This window comes from Littorina saxatilis, linkage group LG6, assembly GCF_037325665.1.
Source record: "Littorina saxatilis isolate snail1 linkage group LG6, US_GU_Lsax_2.0, whole genome shotgun sequence".
Lineage (NCBI taxonomy): Eukaryota > Metazoa > Mollusca > Gastropoda > Littorinimorpha > Littorinidae > Littorina > Littorina saxatilis.
In genome coordinates, this window is record NC_090250.1 from 42,644,153 (window position 1) to 42,664,152 (window position 20,000).

General features: G+C 40.9%; 1 protein-coding gene across 1 annotated transcript in view; it reads left to right on the forward strand.

The window, feature by feature from the left end:
• LOC138968023 (gamma-aminobutyric acid receptor subunit beta-like) overlaps positions 1–20,000 on the forward strand; it is a 160,982-nt gene that overhangs the window by 118,489 nt on the left and 22,493 nt on the right. Inside the window, exon 8 of the mRNA XM_070340584.1 lies at positions 5,873–6,114. Within this exon, the coding sequence (XP_070196685.1) occupies positions 5,873–6,114 (242 nt within the window). The remainder of the gene's footprint in view (positions 1–5,872; positions 6,115–20,000) is intronic.

Genomic DNA, 20,000 nt, shown 5'->3' on the forward strand with positions numbered 1-20,000 from the left:
CACAAAGAGAGACAGAAGATGACCAGAATATCCTTGGCTATCTAGGGTATATCTTGCACGTGGTCACTCGGTCCAGTGACACGAAGAGAGACAGAAGATGACCAGAATATCCTTGGCGATCTAGGGTATATCTTAATAATAATAATAATAATAATATGGGAGATTTATAGAGCGCTTTACATTCTCAAAGCGCTTTACAATGACAAACATACATAATACATACAAAGCAAAGCAAAAGCATGTGCAGCAGCATTCAGCACACAAGTGAACAACGAAACTCAAACACTACATCAATACAATCTGCAAGCATACTAACACAGGCAAAACATTCAAACATTCAAACACCTGATTCAAAAATGCACCATGTTGAAATAAAATTAATCAAAATACTGGGTGAAGAAGTGTGTTTTAAGGTTTGATTTGAAGGAACAGAATGTTTGGCAGTGTCGGATAGAGTAAGGGAGAGAGTTCCACGCAAAGGCAGCAGAGTGGGAGAAGGCTCTCTGGCCGTGCTGTTTCCACGAGGTCTTTCATTGGCGATTGTCTGGGTCGTGCAAAGCGGGGTCAGGGAAGGGGGTCAACGTGTCACAGTGGTGTTGAGTCTGTTGGGCAGCCGGCTCGTTCGATTTGCACAGCGATTAGTTGGATGTTGTATTTCTAGTCAAGATGCAGTGTGGGAATATGAATATGTAGTGCTAGTAGTTTCACTCACGATGCTTGCGTAAGGCTTGACACTGGGGTGTGTTTTAACGGTGACTGTTCCTTGCGTTTTGGTGTTGTTCAATTAAATACATTGTCATTGTCTGATACTGAGAGTTTTCAGATGACTGCAAACTCGTTTGAAAGGAGGGTTTGGATTCACTTCAAATCTTAAGTTAATGGCACTTGATCGGTTTATTTAGATTTTGTGTTGTTTCCCGAAGTCATGTTATCAAGTTAGTTAGTTATTTATTTTCTATTTATTTATCTACGTATTTACTAGATTAATTCATTCAGTTTTTGGTTAGTAAGTAAATAAATGAGTAAGTGAGTTATTATTAGGTTAGTTAGTTAGTTAGTTTGCACGCCTGTACTGCTCAGGGCCGGACTACCGGGGGGGGGGGTTATGGGGGTTGCGCAACCCCCCCCCCCCCTAGCCTAAACATGTACCTCACTTATTTAAAAAAAAATTTATTATTGTTTATTTTTGCCGTTTCATGCAAGGAGCGACCATTTTCCTATCTCAGAATATGACCTACCCATAAGCTTCAGGGGGCTTCGCCCCCTGACCCCCACAAGGGGCTCTGCCCCTTGACCCCGCTAGGGGGAACATCCCCCTGGACCACCACTGGCAACCCCCCCCCCCTCCTCTTAGCCCAGTCCGGCCCTGCTGCTTATCTACAAATGAAGCGATGTCAGTTTGTGTTCATACATAGAGGTAAGAGAGGACCTGTTATATAAGTTACACAGAGTGAGAGAGAAAGAGAGAGAGAGAGAGAGAGAGAGAGAGAGAGAGAGAGAGAGAGAATTGAATTGAATTGAATTGAACTTTATTTAACAAGGATTAAGATTTAAGGCTACGCCTTTTCTTACAATCTGTCCTTGGGACGCACAGACACACAATGATAAAATTGAAAAATTAAAAATTAAAAAGTTTAAAAGTTTACCAACAAAAAGAGGTCAGAAAACTTCAGCACGTGATAATAAAGATGACGATGATGATGATGATGATGATGATGATGATGATGATAATGATGATGATGAGGCATGAAGAGCATACATATGTGATTATTCATAAAATCAAATGCATACTATGCAAGTAATTATAAGTACAAGCTGGTAGCAATCGAACATGTGGCAATAGTACAACAAAAATATGTTCAGAGAGAGAGAGAGAAAGAGAGAGAGAGAAAGAGAGAGAGAGAGAGAGAGAGAGAGAGAGAGAGAGAGAGAGAGAGAGAGAGAGAGAGAGAGAGAGAGAGAGAGAGAGAGTCTTTACAAAATACTTCAAGTCGAGGTCGTGACCTGTTTCATACGGCGGCGGCCATCTTGCATTGGTTGTAATTTCCCGTCAGAAAACTGGCAAGGTACCAATCAGACTGGTTCATTCTCCTTGGCGCTTCAACCGTGCTTATACAAATGTTATTCCAGAGAAATGGAAACTCCAATTCAAATGTTTCCGGAGACAAAATTCAATGTAATGCATTCATTTCCTCCGAAAGGGTATGGGTACTACTGGGCGGAATCGATAGCAAGTATGCTGGAAAGTGGTCGTGGGCTTTCTCCCCTTTTCAAAACACGCATACTTTGTAAGTAAAGGCATTTTCGGAGCTGTCCAAACATTGGAAGCGAGATGTACAAATGGAGGGGCGGGTCTGTTCATTGTCTGCGAGAAAGGCAAGCAGTTTGCTCATCACTGACAGGAAGTTGATTTAGATCGTCAAAACACACACAACCTTCCTCCACAGCAGCGCCCTCTCTCCCCTCTCGACGTTTCTCGACACCAACGAGACCTGGTCACCGAGACTATACCTTTCACCAAGACTCGCCCCCTCCCCTTTCGTTTTTTTTTTTTTTTTGTATGAGCAGACAGTTTTGGGCGATGCTCCCAAATAAACGGCGACGGTTAGCATCGATGGATCTAGGCTGTGTGTTTTTAGCACAGTGCACTTCATTTTCTGATTGCCTGGTCGATCAAAATCCGTAAATGCCAATAGCAGTATATTGTGATTTTTTTGGATTTGTTTTACTGCATACTTGTACCGGAGATGGGCGGAATGGTGTGGGCGTAAAAGTTGTTAATAAATACTTTTTTAAAAGTTGGGGAAAAAAAAGATATTTAACGGAGACCACTGCTAGTGTCTGCTTGAGTAGCGCATTGTGTCGTCTGTGGGTGATATTTTGATAGAAAAATGTGATAAAAACCAATAAAAAATATCTACCAAAGAGAGATTGCTTTGACAAGAATAAATCAGAACATGTCTACCAAAGAAACCATGGAAACGTTGATAGACATTACTCACAACATTTATTCCCACCTAGGTCTGAGATTTTTAAAAATTCCAAACGGTTTTTTCGTTGATAAGTTCTTCTTTCCTCACTTTGCTGCAGCCTTCCTTGCCTTTTTATTTTCCCGTTCTTTTTCTCTCTTACCTCTCATTTCCTTTCCACATTGAAAATGAGTTAGTTTTTTTTTCTGGAAGTAAACTGTCCATGCATAACATGTCAACATTTGCGGGAACATCCAGACTTTGGCAAGGTTAAACTGTGTAAGGCCCCTCGTCTTTTTTTCTGCAAGATGTACAGGTGGGTTTTTTTAAGATGCACGCTGTTGTCAAATGTGACCCTCCACAACGGAAGGAGTCGCATGTCACCTCGCGCGGTTCTGCGCTAGGCTTAATATAAGTCCGGGGGGGTGTCTGGTAACAGTGTGAGAGTCACCTTAGCCACAGGCTTATAACTCGAAAAGTTTTCTCTCTTTTCTAAAACGGTTTTCACTACTGGATAGAGCATAAAAAACTCTTTAGGAAAATGTAAAATATGAAAATCATGCAAAGGTGACATGCGACTCATTCCGTGGTGGAGGGTCACAAATCACTTATGGCATAGGGCAGAGAAACGCAAGATGCCAAACTTCCTTTCCCTGCACAAATAACCTACGGGGAAGTTCAAATGAGATTTGCTTTGTTGAATTGATCTTCCTGAAAGAGATGCATCTCGCTTTATCGGTTACTTCCGGCCTTGGTTAAAGGTCAAGCAATGGCAGAGGAAATAGAAAGAGGGAGGGGAGACCGGGGCAGGGATTATTTTATTTGCACTTGTGCGCGATTGCATGTGCAAACTCTCCGTCTGTGTCTGTCTGTAATCTGAATGGTTTATCTCTGTCTGGCTGCCTCTCTCTCTCTCTCTGTCTTTGTCTCTGTCTGTGTGTCTCTCTCTGTCTCTGTGTGTGTGTCTCTCTCTCTCTCTCTCTCTCTCTCTCTCTCTCTCTCTCTCTCTCTCTCTCTCTCTCTCTCTCTCTCTCTCATGCTGAGTAAAAGAAAAATATACACTCACAGGCATAATTATTGTCTGAGACCAGACCGGATGAAAACACACACACACACACACACAGGCACACACACACACACACACACATACACACACACACACTCTCACACACACACACGCACGCACGTGCACACACACACACACACACACACACACACACAGGTAGAGCAAGAGGTATGATTGTGTTTGTGTGTGTGTGTGTGTGTGTGTGTGTGTGTGTGTGTGTGTGTGTGTATGTGTGTGTGTGTGTGTGTGTGTGTGTGTGTGTGTGTGTGTGTGTGTGTGTGTGACCCTCTACCACGGAATGAGTCGCATGTCACCTTTGCATGATTTTCATATTTTTACATTTTCCTAAATACTTTTTTATGCTCTATCCAGTGGTGAAACCCGTTTTAGATAAGAGCGAAAACTGTTTGAGTTATAAACCTGTGTTACCAGACACTCCAGGGACTTATATTAAGCCTAGCGCAGAACCGCGCGAGGTGACATGCGACTCATTTCGTGGTGGAGGGTCACAAATCGTAATCAGAGTAGCAGCGTGCAGGAAAACTTTATGTCAAAAGTACTGTACTCTCTGACTGATGATGTTCTATTTGTCAAATGCATCCAAAAATAAACAGGAAGAATAAACCAACAAGCATCAGTTTTTGTGGTTTTTGTTTTTATTGGACAGATATCAATTCGAAAGCAAGGGACCTTGCATGTAGAAGTCGTTTCCAACCACTGTTCCTTAACAACTGTTATGTGATTTGTTTTATTGAATGGTGTCAAACAATTTAATCCCAACAAGTATGGCTGTTACAGACTTACAGGGTGGGCCATAAAAAGTGTCCACATTTAATTTGTTAATATTTTTCCTGTAAAGTGATATTTTCTTTTCTGTTTCAGATAGAATTTGAGACAAGCATCTTAGAATTTTTTTAAAGCCTGAATGGATCGCATTCCAGTACAGGAAAGGACCACAATCGTTGAACTTTACTTTGCTACCAATTCTGTGGTTCTCGCCCAGCGCGCTTTTCGGAGAGAGTTCCCTGGCACACACTGTCCATGTGCGAGAACTGTGAAGCGCCTCGTGGATAAATTCAGGGTTATGTCATTTATTGTTATCTGCGAGACTACCAGTGTTCCTGAATTTATCCACGAGGCGCTTCACAGTTCTCGCACATGGACAGTGTGTGCCAGGGAACTCTCTCCGAAAAGCGCGCTGGGCGAGAACCACAGAATTGGTAGCAAAGTAAAGTTCAACGATTTTGGTCCTTTCCTGTACTGGAATGCGATCCATTCAGGCTTTAAAAGAATTCTAAGATGCTTGTCTCAAATTCTATCTGAAACAGAAAAGAAAATATCACTTTACAGGAAAAATATTAACAAATTAAATGTGGACACTTTTTATGGCCCACCCTGTACATCTGTAAAAAGTATGCATGATACGTGTTTAGTTTTCCCTTGAATTATGAGGTATCAAACTATACATCGTTTAACACGTGCGCCACACACAAGACAGAAGTCGCAGCACAGGCTTCATGTCTCACCCAGTCACATTATTCTGACACCGGACCAACCAGTCCTAGCACTAACCCCCTAATGCCAGACGCCAGGCGGAGCAGCCACTAGATTGCCAATTTCAAAGTCTTAGGTATGACCCGGCCGGGGTTCGAACCCACGACCTCCCGCTCACTGGGCCACCGTGTTGCAGTATCTCCCTCTAGACAAATGGCATTAAAACACAACCTACAAGACTAGTCAGTCTTTACAATCACTTGCAAAACATCATTTTACAATATATTACAATATTGTACTTCACTGCCTCATCGAAGACCTTACTTTCTTTCCATTCCTCCAGGAATCACGACTGTGCTCACAATGACGACAATAAGCAACGGCGTGAGGTCATCACTGCCACGCATCTCTTACGTCAAAGCCATCGACATTTACCTGGTGATGTGCTTTGTGTTTGTGTTCGCCGCATTGCTGGAGTACGCGGCTGTCAACTACACATACTGGGGAGCACGTGCAAAACGAAAGGCCAAGAAACTGAAGGAGAGAGCCACCTCCATGAGGAAGCCGAGGAGAGAGCAGGAGCACGTGGAACAGGTGAGTGCTTGGAGGATCTTTCCATTATACTTTTTATTCTTTCCCGTTCGCATCTGCTCAGATGATGGCACTGGTCTCCACGATAAATCCAGTTGTAGACCACAGGACCTCCAAGGTGCAGTTGAAAGCCGCAGGTCTTCTACGATGCTGCATTGTTTGAGTTTTGCAGCTGGTTTGTCTTTCGCCCGAAATCTGCTCGATTTGCATCAGGTATTGCTCAGCCCTGGTGGTTGTCGTCTGCTCTCATTGTTTTGGTGTCACAAGGGCACTCTTCTGACTGTCCGACGCAAACGTTTGTATTGAACAGATCTTCGCCTGTTTCGCTTGTCTCGGTTTGGTAGTTGCCTACCATTATGCGAGGCTGCACGCGATCCCTAGTTCACCTTGGCACGTTAAAAAAATTACTGTCACAGCACTGTTTTTGTAAAGAGTGTGTGCGTGTACCCACTTAGTTACCGATAGCTTTTATGTTAAATGTATTCATTTCGTGTTCTTGTTCTTATTCTTGTTCTTATGAACAATGAAAGGAATAGTCCAAAGATACCCGGCCACCAACAGAATGTAACTTCTGTACAATGTAACTCCTCTTAACTAAAACCTCAATTCTTTTACGGAAAAAAAGCTAAAGATAAATCACTGGGCCATATAAGTGAGCTGGAAATTGCCAAAGGAAAAACAAACCAAAAACAAGAAATCTGCCTGTAGAAAAAAAGCTAAAAACCAAAAACAAAGACAAGTAAAAAAAAAAACCAGTTTTTAAATTAAGACGCACTATTTCGCAAGTGCAAGTTTTCTAATACTCTATTTCCCTACATTACCGTCATTTTGGTTCCCACTTCTGAAAATAAAGTGCATCCGTCCTTACACTTGCATTGAGTAAGACCCATTTCCATTGAGTTGACTTTGTTATATTTCTTTACTAGATGTGTTGTCTTTGTCCGTTTCATCAATCAGTGCTAAATGCGAGATCGGATACGCTCCATCTCCTTTTCAAACAAAAGTTAACATGAAAAACATTGCGTCAGTTTTGCCAGTCGAGGAAAAGAAAGCAAAACAATCTGTGGAGGAAATGTAAGCACGATGCCTGCGTGCATGCTGACTTTGATAGTTCTGGTTAAAAAGCAAAGTGCAGGGATTATAAGTAAAGTCAGATTGTTTTGACTGAGGTGAGAGAGAGAGAGAGAGAGAGAGAGAGAGAGAGAGAGAGAGAGAGAGAGAGAGAGAGAGAGAGAGAGATAGATGATGATGATGGTGATGATGGAACTTTATTTTTCAAGGACAGAGGTTTAAGGCGACGCCTTTTCTTACAACCGGTCCTTACCTCTAATACAAATGTCTAATAATGGATAAACAAGTAAAGCAACATGACAAATAAACAAATTAAACGAACGACCCAGCAAACAATCGACAAGTAAGCAAACAAGCAAATAAACACAAACAACAAAATGACAAAGTAAGCAACATACAAATCAAAAGCGAAACATGCAACATGTTAATTGAGGTTGCACATGTAAAATGATCGACGGTAAAATTCAAACAATACCAACGTTTACACTAATGCTTACAATGATTATATGGTGTAAATGATGAAGATGATGAAGATGAAGATGATGATGATGATGATGATGATGATGATGATGATGATGATGATGATGATGATGATGATGATGATGATGATGAATGATGAAAAATCGCAACATAAATTCCACATAATACATGTAATAAAGAACATATTTTTGTAATTCATAAAGCTTTGCCAATTGTTGACAGCTACTTGCACATGTTAAGACTAGTAGCCATATAGGTAGACATATAATGATTATGCAGAGCTTGTTTAAAACTCTTTAGTGAGGTTAATGATCTTATTACAGACGGAATGGAGTTCCACACCATAGAGCCAGAGAAGGCTTGACTAGTTTTGAACAAATCAATCCTGGGTATTGGTGGTAGAAAATTGATAGACCCGTACCTTTCAGTGACTCTGTGAAATAGGTCCTGAATATAGTTGGGCACTTCGCCATGATATACTTTGTACATCATTACAGTCTTATTAAACTGTAACTGTTTAACTAGCGGCAGGTAGTTTAGATTCTTTAACTTCAAATCAGCTGATAATTGTGGAACATTTAACATGATTTTAGCTGCCCGACGATGTAGAGAGTTTAATTTTTTCATGTGAATATCAGAGACGCCATCCCAAAGAGTTGATGCGTAATTAATATGGGATAAGATGTGGGCATGATAAAATAGTTTTAATGTTGCGATATCGACTTATTGCTTTAACTTTGATAGCAGAAACAAATTCTTGGATACTTTTTGACAAATATAATGTACATGAGATTGCCATTTTAATTCTTGATCGACTATCACACCCAAAACAAGATGTTCCGTTACCTGCTGAACAGGTTGTGATTCCAGAGAAAGATTTAACTTAAGAGGTCGTGACTGGTGTTTTTGTCTTGTTGTAATAATCATGCTTTTTGTCTTCCCTGTGTGCACTATCATAAAATTCTGGTTACACCAATTGTTGACTTCATTCAGACTAGACTGTAAGGAAACTTCAATTTCTTGAACAGTCCTATAGCTTGTGTGAAGCGTCGAATCATCTGCAAAAAAATCTGTTTTAACTTTGGAATTAGATATATGAAGGGGGAGGTCATTAATGAATACACAAAACAAAATAGGCCCTAAAACTGACCCCTGAGGGACTCCACTCTTTAAACATCCTTTGGGAGAGGTTTTACCGTTTATAGAAACATACTGTGTTCTGTTGACAAGATATGATTTAAAGAAATTATGAACACGTTGCGGGATTGTTCACGTACAATGCGAGTTTATGTAAAAGTAATGTGTGATCTACAAGATCAAAAGCTTTCTTAAAATCAAGAAATACAGCCCCTGATATGTCCGAACGATTAATTGCCGATAGCCAGTTATCACATAGTGATGAAAGAGCTGTACTACAGGAATGTTTCGGACGAAACCCAGATTGAAAGTTGTGAAATAATTTGCACCTTTCCAATTCCATGTAGTTCAGAAGATTCTTCTGGATGTGCTTCTCTAAAGGCTTTGATAAAATAGGAAGCAATGAAATTGGCCTGAAGTTATTAGGGTCAGACACATCTTTATTTTTAGGAAGTGGAACGACCTTTGCCGTTTTAAATGCATCAGGAAAACTATTTTGTTCAATGCAAAGATTATACACATACGTTAGGGATTCCACTATGTACGGTAGGGCTAATTTAAGCAACGACGGGGGGATTTTGTCAGGCCTCATGGATTTATTATTCTAAAGGTTTTCTATAAATTTTCCAACTTCATGTACGGCAATAGTTGGGATAGAAAATGAATCTTGTGATTTCAATTTATGAATACAAAATTCTTTTAATCTAAACAACAGACTTCTTCATTTACATTTTTAGATTGTTTCAATCGATCAGCCAAACACAGAAAGTGCTCATTGAGAGAGAGAGAGAGAGAGAGAGAGAGAGAGAGAGAGAGAGAGAGAGAGAGAGAGAGAGAGAGAGAGAGAGAGAGAGAGAGTGAGAGAGAGAGAGAGAGAGAGAGAGAGAGAGAGAGAGAGAGAGATTAAAATCGAAAACTAAGAAAAAGGAGTGTACGTTGTGTTAGGCCCGGATGGAGACAGAGAGAGAAAGATAGAGTGAGTGAGTGAGAAAGAGAGAGTGAGAGAGTAAATGAGTGAGTGAGTGAGTGAGTGAGTGTGTGTGTGTGTGTGTGTGTGTGTGTGTGTGTGTGTGTGTGTGTGTTTGTGTGTGCTTGTGTGTGTGCTTCTGTGTGTCTGTGTGTTCCAGCTTTATCTTCTGTGTGGTTGGATGTCAGTGTATTGTATGCAAGCCATCATGATAATAATAATAAATAATAATAATAAATAACTTTTCTATAGCGCGAGTCCCATCAATTGGCTCCAGGCGCTTTACAAATTCATTATAGAATAAACTAGCACAAATCAACTGGTGTCTTGCGAAATATTATCTTAACCAAAAAACCTAATTTACATCGGCAATGTTTTCCAGTTGTTTTATAGTTTCTTGCTTTTAGTATTTTGGGAAAAGAAGCTCACTTCTTCAAATATGAATATCATGCGCTAGTTCTTCAGTCTGGCAGTTGTCCTGAAGTTCCGTTTCTTGACTCCCTTTCGCTTTGAAACCCGCTCGCTGACCGACAAGTTGGTGTTCGGGCCGAACAGAGAACCGGGCAGACACACATGACTTCTGATTCACGTGACAAGGGTTTCTTTATTGTCCAAACACCGCATCAAAGAGATCAGTACATTGCGAGCCATCCATGGGAAACCTGATTTAGTGGGCATGGACCGGAAGCGGCGCCGGAAGTCAGTCGGGAAAAGATGGCGCCGCGCGGTGCATGCTGGAAGAAAAAAGACAGCGCTTCAATACGAAGAATAAGGGAGTGTCACGTTGCAATAACATAACACGATGTTCTCCCACTCTATCTGACGTTGACTGATGTCTTCAGATGAGTGGATCCGCTGCTTCCCTTTTCTAGCCAGAACTTTGACCTTGTTCTTGTAGCTTTTGCTTGCTTTCGGACTCTTTTACTCCTTTGGAAACATGTAGGGAAGCTTGGTTTTTTGTGTTGGACAGTGTATAGACGGTTTCTACGGTCGTGTATAATGTTCTTGGCGTGTTCCGGGCTCTTTTTGGTATTAACAGCAAACGAGTGCGTCCATTTTTGATGCCGACTCTGATTTAATGTCGGTGGTGGTTTGACTGATCGATGATGTGCACTTCAAACCGCCCTTTGTACTTCAAAGCACAAACATTAGTTAGTTCTAAGAACAACCAGGAGCTAGTGCTCTTGTTTCTACTTTCTCGTGGTCGCATATTTCAGACATTTCTGAGATATTGTCGGGAATTGGTAATACACGTTTTGGTAACTTTCCGAAGTTCAGGGCAGTCCTTGGAGTCAGCTTTTCTCCATCGTTAAAGGAATTTGTTTTGTTTCTTTTCAAAAAATTATGATTGGAAGCATAAAAGGCCGCAACACGGTGAGTTGTGTTGGATGTGGAGAAGAAGAGTTAGGAGGAAACAACTGGCGAGAAACACGTTTACTTGACTTGACCTAATGGGGCAGAAAATACACGGTTTCATTTGAAAATAGTAACAATGATTTTGTTTAGCTCATTTCCTTCGAAAGCCGCATTTACAAAATAGGTTGCAAAACAACGTGTGTACTTCCAAGGGGGATGCTTCGGGCATTGCAGTTGTAATTTCAGGCTAAAGGATGTTAAAAAAGAAATCGCAATTGACTGAAAACGTCTGCATCAAATCTGCGTTATATGCACCAGTTCAGTTTGGTTGCCATTTGAGTTTGTTTTTTAACGTTTAGATACATCTGTAAGGCCACAATTACGCATGCTATAGATTAAAAACTGTTGTAACAGTGTCATCAAACAATCAAAATATGTGATGTCATCTTTTACAAGAAATACGGTTCTTAACTCCGGGACATCTTCACGACGAACGCGTTTTGAACCGGGTGTGTAACGGTCAACCAAACAGTTAACGGACCCTCGCATGATTCCTTTTTAAAATGAGAATGTTGACACATTAAATTTTAACAAAAAAACCGGTATTCTTTCAAACGCCTTTTGATGCTTTTCATATCCTTTTTTGCGTGGTTTTGTTTTGTTTTGTAAGCCTGTTTCTGATTTCAAGCAGATATAACAGTGCTCTCTCTCTCTCTCTCTCTCTCTCTCTCTCTCTCTCTCTCTCTCTCTCTCTCTCTCTCTCTCTCTCTCCACTCTCTCTCTCTCTCTCTCTCTCTCTTTCTCTCTCTCTTTCTCGTTCTCTCTCTCTCGTTCTCGTTCTCTCTCTCTCTCTCTCTTTCTTAAGAACTAGCAGACGAAGGCGGATGCTCCCTGCTTATCGTACACATCTTATTTCCGGCGTCATTTGGTTTCTGTCTGCTATTCAGATCAGATTTTTCAAACGGTTTAAAAAGGACAAGCTTAGAAAGGTTTAAGACCTTCAGAGTTGCACAGCCTCCGTTCTGTACTTTATTCTGCCTCTACCAGTTTTTTGTGTTGCATTTTGCTAAAAAATGTCTTGCTTCCTTGTGATTTTTGATAGGAAAACACGATTACGTTTCTGCAATTCCAGTGTGTTGTCTTTCTGCCCGTCTGTAAGTATTAGTATGTATACAAAACTGAGATTTACACTGTCCTCCAATGGACCATGAGTTTGTTGGTTTAACAAAAAAAGTATTCTGTCACAAAAGACATTATGCTCATCAGAGAAAAGGTTATCTCAGCAATTTGACTATTAATAACAGATATTATTATAGGCCGATTATCTGTAAAAAAAAAAGTAAAAAAAAAATGAACAAGCAAAGCGTGTGTAAGCGCTCTGAATGTAGAAAACAACGGCAAGTTGAGACTTGTTTTGCATAATTCGCATTTATTGTTGTTGTCGTTATTTAAAGCGCTTACGTCCCTTTGATTCTGGAATCGTGTCATAAGCGCTCTGTCTCATTCGACTATGCTTATGAAATCAAATAAAAATGAAATAAATGATTTTTGTCTTTTTAAAAAGTACAGAAAAAAAAAGTTAAAATGTTTACAATTCTTTTTAAAGTTCTGTTGTGCTTCAAATTTCAGATCACTAAAATAAGGTTTGTAATAAAAAGCACGTCACTATATGGTGATATATGCCACATGCACATTGAATTGAACCAACAACCCTGGGAAATATTTGCTTGACAGCTTTGCGATGTTATACACGTAACAGGCAAGGACAGATTTTACATATATATATACAAAACCAGAGTCAAAAATCAAACTCAGCACAAAAGCAAAGCAAACGACGGGAAGGAAAAGAAACCCAAACAAATCCAAACACAAAAGAAACACGCATAGAGATGCTGTAGAGCAATGAGGTTGTCACTTTTAAGGGAGTTACAGAAGTGTACATCTTCGCACCGGTGTATAACTTTATGGTGTCTATTTATTGGGATGCAAAATGCGTGGCATAAAATGTCTTTCTTGGGATTACTCAGTATTAGTGTGTGTGTGTGTTTGTGTGTGTGTGTGTGTGTGTGTATGTGTGTGTGTGTGTGTGTGTGTGTGTGTGTGTGTGTGTGTGTGTGTCCCGAGAGAGAGAGAGACAGACAGACAGACAGACAGACAGACAGACAGACAGACAGAGATATTACGTGTCTCTTATACAAATAAGGCAATATATTTATTTTTGTGTTGTAGACAGCTGACAAAGATGTTATACTTACGATAAAATACTTTTTTTTAATATTAGTTGGCAATGGTTTTGCATTTGTTTTGGGATAATTATTAATTGCACTATGTTTATCAATCACCGTACCTGGTTTGCTAGATTACAAAATCAAAATGGTAATCTGATTCTTGATATGAGCCTGCATGGTATTAATGTGTCTGATTCTTTGTTGGTTCTTTACGTATATGTCAATGCTTGATAATATATCTTAAATCAATATGACAATGGAAAATAGCCTTATAACTGCACACTATAACGAGCTAGATGTCTATTTCTATAGCTTAATCTGATCACACCTCAGAAAATTAATCAGACCTGCGCCGTACCAAATGTCCAACGAGTCTATGGTTTATCGGAAATCCGAGTCACTTACAAAGGAAGAAGTAAGTCCATTTGCATAAAAAGTCTTTTAACCAGCCGATTTTTCAGGACAATCAACTTACAAAGGAGAATTTCATGCATATATGCCCACTTCTTAAGTATTCCCCCGTTTCTCTTGTATTTCTGTGTTGAATGGTGCACGCTTCACCGTCCAATCGCTTCCGCCTAGAAAGGAATGAGTATCAAAGGGAACAAGACATACTTTTTCAATCCTGATCTACATTTCTTAAGCGATTCTTCCTGCGTCCAGCAGCATGGTTTCAGAAGGGAATACGCTTTTCTCCTTTTCAATTTTCTGGCTGGGTGGTACAATGAAGAGTGTATTTCCAAAAGGCAGACATGATTAAAGCGAGGGGCTAGGAAGGAATGGCGGTATTCCAGACCAATGCGCCGTTTCCCCAAATCAGACTGGCCCAGTATAGTACTTTGATCTACGGTACATGAGAAGACAATTTAACCCTCTGCCATCCACCCCTCTATAACCAACAATGCCTCCATCTCCCCTATCTTCCACCACTCGCCTACCCATACTGCCTCCATCTCCCCTTCCATCCACCACTCGCTTACCCATACTGCCTCCATCTCCCCTTAACCTTCCATCCACCACTCGCTTACCCATACTGCCTCTATCTCCCCTACCTTCCATCCCTCGTCCACTCGCACTATTCCCACCTCCCCGCTTTCATTCTAAAGCGGCATTAGCATTCCAACGCCGGCCCCAGTCCGCCAAGTCCACAAACAAGGGGCTCCCTGAAAATGTATGAGGGTTTTCGTCGCTAAAAACCGTACCATGGGGAATGGAACCTTACTTCCTGCAGTCATTTAGGCTTTCGGCTTCGGTGTGGTGTTTTGAAAAAAGCGCAGCCAAGCCTTTGAAAAGACTGGCTTAATTAGCTGTGAGGTGGTGGTAAGGGCAGGAGGTGAGGGTAAAGGAATGTGTGTATGTCTTAGGTCAGAAGCCTATTAGGTCTTATACGTCGACGTTCTGTTTCTAGTCCTTCCTGTGTGTCACGTGCGACTGTCTGGGATCCAGTATGACTGAAGACTTTAAGAACGCTGCCTCAGTGGTGCCCGTTATTAAGCTTTCTACTGCAAACACTAAATTATAACACACGAACAGATATTGTATGTGTCTATCCGTTTCATAGTTTGTATTATTGTAGTACTGAAGAGGGCGGGAAAATGTCATACTTTAACAATATAAAAGTCTTAAGAAGACAAAGACTAATCATCAGATTGGTCAGGTGTTCAAAGTTTCAATGATGTTTATTTTAGGAACAATGATACGAGATATGATCCAAACAAAATAGTGAAATGTGGTTTTCGTAGATACTGTTTGACCCACCTACCCAGGATTACAGGACACCTTCGAAGTAATCGTCTCCTACTGCGATGCACCGTCGCGAAAATGCCTTGGGATAGTTCTCTCTGAGGATGGTGTTGGGCGCTGATTTCACAGCTTTTGCGAGATCCTAGATGCGGTGAAACTTCATCGGAGTAAGTCTGTTCTTCAAGAAAAAGTATAACCAGCAGAAAAAGGGAGCGATGTCAGGGTGTAGGGTGGTGAAGGAAAAACTTGTTGAGATCTTCTGGAATTTGAGTTACGGTCCTTATCTTGTTGGGGGAACTGTCTTTGTCATGAAGGAGAAAGTCGTTCTGGGTTTAACACGTTTGAATTTCTTTTCAAAAAACTTGTTGGCTTGTCAGAGTTGTTCCTCTTTTCCCAAGGTTTGAATTCCCGCTTCCATCATCGGATCGTAGAGTATGAACTAGTGTTGATCCCTGCAACTTCGACTCACACGCACGTTTAGTGACGAGAGAGAGAGAGAGATCAAATCAAATCAAATCAAATCAAATCAAATTTTATTTTACGAGGGTTGTGGCATAAGCAATATAAACGAGCTTCTTTTCAACCAGCCCTCGCCCAGAGAGGGACTATTCTAATCTTAAATACATATATACAAACGTAAAACAATTACAAAAGATAAGCATGACACTAAAAAATAAAAAAATAAAAAGGCAGAAAAACTATTCACAGGACTATATACACGTTGTAGGCTATACATACATTCTTGCGTTATGAAACACTGATGCTTTATGGACAGATATGATCAATATGAAAATAATCAGAACGAAGAGAGAGAGAGAGAGACAGAGACAGAGACAGAGAGACAGACAGAGAGACAGAGACAGAGAGAGACAGAGAGACAGACAGTTACTGAAAGAGAGACAGACAGACAGAGACAGACAGACAGACATACAGACAGTTACTGAGAGAGAGAGAGAGAAAGAGAGAGAGAGAGAGAGAGAGAGAGGGGGGGGGAGAGGGGGGGAGAGAGAGAGATGGGGGAGAGAGAGAGCACAGATTCATTGAGAGATGCACTTCATTCGAAGTATGGCAGATTCCAAGGGCCCTATCTGTTAGTTCTATATATCGCATGGTTTCAGAGTATACACGAACAGTTTCCTTTTTAAAAAATCGTGGTAGTTTGTGTGCAATAGTTTGACAAACTTTTGTAATCCCCTGACCCAGAGAGCGTTATCGTCGGGGGAAATGAATGAATGGATGAAAACAATCAGGTTATTGTCAGTTTTTATTTTCAAAAATGTTGATCATCCCCAAAGAGCCATTGACAAGATAAGAATTACCAAGGCTGTTTCTGGTGATTCTTTTTAACCATGGTTTGGCTTTTTTTAATTCTTTTTAGAATTTGAATAAAAAATAACACCCAAACACCAAAATGAAATAAATATTTCGGAGTAAAAACTCCTTCTTCAGTAATGGAATAAAAAAAAAACAATCAAAAAAAAAGTAATGGAATCTTTTTAGAATTTAAAAAAAAAAAAGAAAAAAGAAGAACAGTAGTGGGGCTAACGAATCCTGTGTTGCAGGTCACTGAGTCTGGATCGTCAAGAGAGTTCACTGTAGCCTTATCTTTTAGATCCTTGAAATGGATACGTGTGAGAAGTTAAGAGGAGAGATTGCTGTTGCAAGGCAGCGAACAACTTATAAGAGTGTAGTGTATTTAGAAACCGATAATGAAGAATTTGCTAGAATCCGTTTGGGCTAGATTCAGCCGTCTCAAAGCCCCGTAAGGGGCGGGGATGTAGCTCAGTCGGTAGCGCGCTGGATTTGTATCCAGTTGGCCGCTGTCAGCGTGAGTTCGTCCCCACGTTCGGCGAGAGATTTATTTCTCAGAGTCAACTTTGTGTGCAGACTCTCCTCGGTGTCCGAACACCCCCGTGTGTACACGCAAGCACAAGACCAAGTGCGCACGAAAAAGATCCTGTAATCCATGTCAGAGTTCGGTGGGTTATAGAAACACGAAAATACCCAGCATGCTTCCTCCGAAAACGGCGTATTGCTGCCTAAATGGCGGGGTAAAAACCGGTCATACACGTAAAATTCCACTTGTGCAAAAAACACGAGTGTACGTGGGAGTTTCAGCCCACGAACGCAGAAGAAGAAGAAAAGCCCCGTAAACCCCGAAGAAGTCTTCACACTTTCCGGACATGTTTGTCAAGTCTCTTCACTCCAAATAAAAGGGTTCCCCTTTTAACACGCTCAATTTTGAACACAGTGTGAATTGTAAAGAAGTGTGACACAAAACACACACAGTCCATTCCTGTGTGAACAGTAAAGTTTTCACTGTGCGTTAACTTCTACTCACTGTGATCATACCTACAAGTACGGATAATGTGCCCATGAAATTTAGAATGTTTATTCAAAGAAATTTGGACTTGCATACCAAAACACTGTGTGACTCTCCTACATTCTGTTACTTGCGTAATATTTTGGCACGCTCTTGCCCATAGGACTGTCTGGAACTAATACTGGTCCAGAATATTAATGGGGTACCTTAGGGATACCTTAGTTATGTTTGTAAATTTTGATGATTTTTTCCCATACCAAAATAGACGAATAAATGAATAATTGAATATACTAGTATTTTATTGATGACCATCTGAACTCCTACGCCTGTTTCTGGTCAGGCTTTTGCGTGGGATAAGACCATCCATCCACTTGGTCACATACCAAAAAACAAGTCGCGTAAGGCGAAATTACTACACTTAGTCAAGCTGTGGAACTCACAGAATGAAACTGAACGCACTGCATTTTTTGACAATGACCGTAGTCCGCCGCTTGTGCATAACGGAGTGAAACTGACGAGCCTGTTCAGTGCGGTAGTGGTTTCGCTGTGCTGCATAGCACACTTTTCTGTACCTCTCTTCGTTTTAACTTTCTGAGCGTGTTTTTAATCCAAACATATCATATCTATATGTTTTTGGAATCAGGAACCGACAAGGAATAAGATGAAAGTGTTTTTAAATCGATTTCGGAAATTTAATTTTGATCATAATTTTTATATTTTTAATTTTCAGAGCTTGTGTTCAATCCAAATATAACATATTTATATGTTTTTGGAACCAAGAAATAATGTAGAATAAGATGAACGTAATTTTGGATCGTTTTATATAAAAAAAATAATGTTAATTACAATTTTCAGATTTTTAATGACCAAAGTCATTAATTAATTTGTAAGCCACCAAGCTGAAATGCAATACCAAAGTCCGGCCTTTGTCGAAGATTGCTTTACAAAAATTTCAATCAATTTGATTGAAAAATGAGGGTGTGACAGTGCCGCCTCAACTTTCACAAAAAGCCGGATATGACGTCATCAAGGACATTTATCGAAAAAAAGAAAAAAACGTCCGGGGATATCATTCCCAGGAACTCTCATGTCAAATTTCATAAAGATCGGTTCAGTAGTTTGGTCTGAATCGCTCTACACACACACACGCACAGACAGACAGACAGACAGACAGACAGACAAACACACACACACACACACACACACACACACACACACACATACACACACACACATACACACACACACACACATACACACACACACACACACACACACACACACACACACACACACACACACATACACCACGACCCTCGTCTCGATTCCCCCTCTATGTTAAAACATTTAGTCAAAACTTGACTAAAATTAATGTAATGAACAGCCTGGGTGCTCTCTGTGCTCACTGGGATTTATTTTGATGAATTAGTTTTGTAATTAATTAATCTAAAAATTGCAACTCACCACAGCAAGCAGTCACGGTCTTGTCGCATCCCATGATCCCTTCAGGACCCGGACCACCACGCTGTTCACACACGGGGAACAGATGTTACCGCTCATCCATCGTTACAAAGCAGAGAGCACACTCGCGACCTCTAGGGAACGAAATCGGAGGAGAAAAGCAGATTGGGCTCATAACCGAGGAACCGGAAGGCATGGCGCGGTTACCGTTCTTGTCCTTTGCCCTGGCGGCTGCGGTTCTGTCCCTTTTCTGATGCTTTCTTGTGACGAAGAGAGAAGCTTGGTATCTGCAGATAGTGTTGGGTAAATGTTACGGATATTGTGTTGGGTGTTTTGACAAAAAACGAATATCAAGTATGAAAAACCAGGGACACGGTTTCAATGAGAGAGAGATAGATAAGCGGTAAGGGGGAAGGAGAGAGAGAGAGAGAGAGAGAGAGAGAGAGAGAGAGAGAGAGAGAGAGAGAGAGAGAGAGAGAGAGAGAGAGAGAGAGAGAGATGTGGTGATGCTTTGTTTTCTTTCGAGGGTAGTTAGTATGGGGTGGGAAGACGTTCGACCTCAGTTTGATATAAAGCACAAGAAGAAAACAGAGCTATCAAACAGTCATTGAGGGATGATAATTTTGACTCGTAACTGCTTTAGCCCAATGCACTATTCTTGCCTTTGACGAATCAAATTTGAAACTCCGCAACAAAACCATCAAAAGCAACAAAACCACCAAAGCTGCCATTGAAAGCTGATGTTTTTGACTTGTAGCCGCTATAACCGTGCGAGCACATGCACCTTTATCCCTCCCTTTGACGTCAAACCATGTCCAAGCTTAGAATCTTACTTGCTTTTTGGCACCATACGCTGCAGAATAAAATGAGCGACTTTTTGTCACTCTGCTGTGCTCCTTTCGCTGATGGTTCATTTCCCCAAATTGCAATGCAAGGCTGGAATTGGCCAGGAGGAAAATTTCAAATGACATATTCCCGCGACGGTCGGCCCTCCTCGTAAGAACCTACCCCGGGGAAATTCCCCACTAATTTCCCCTATCTGGCGCAGAATTGTCGTCTAAACCGTTTGAAGCAGTGATCGCAGTCTAGCAGGTGGACGAGATTGAAATGAACT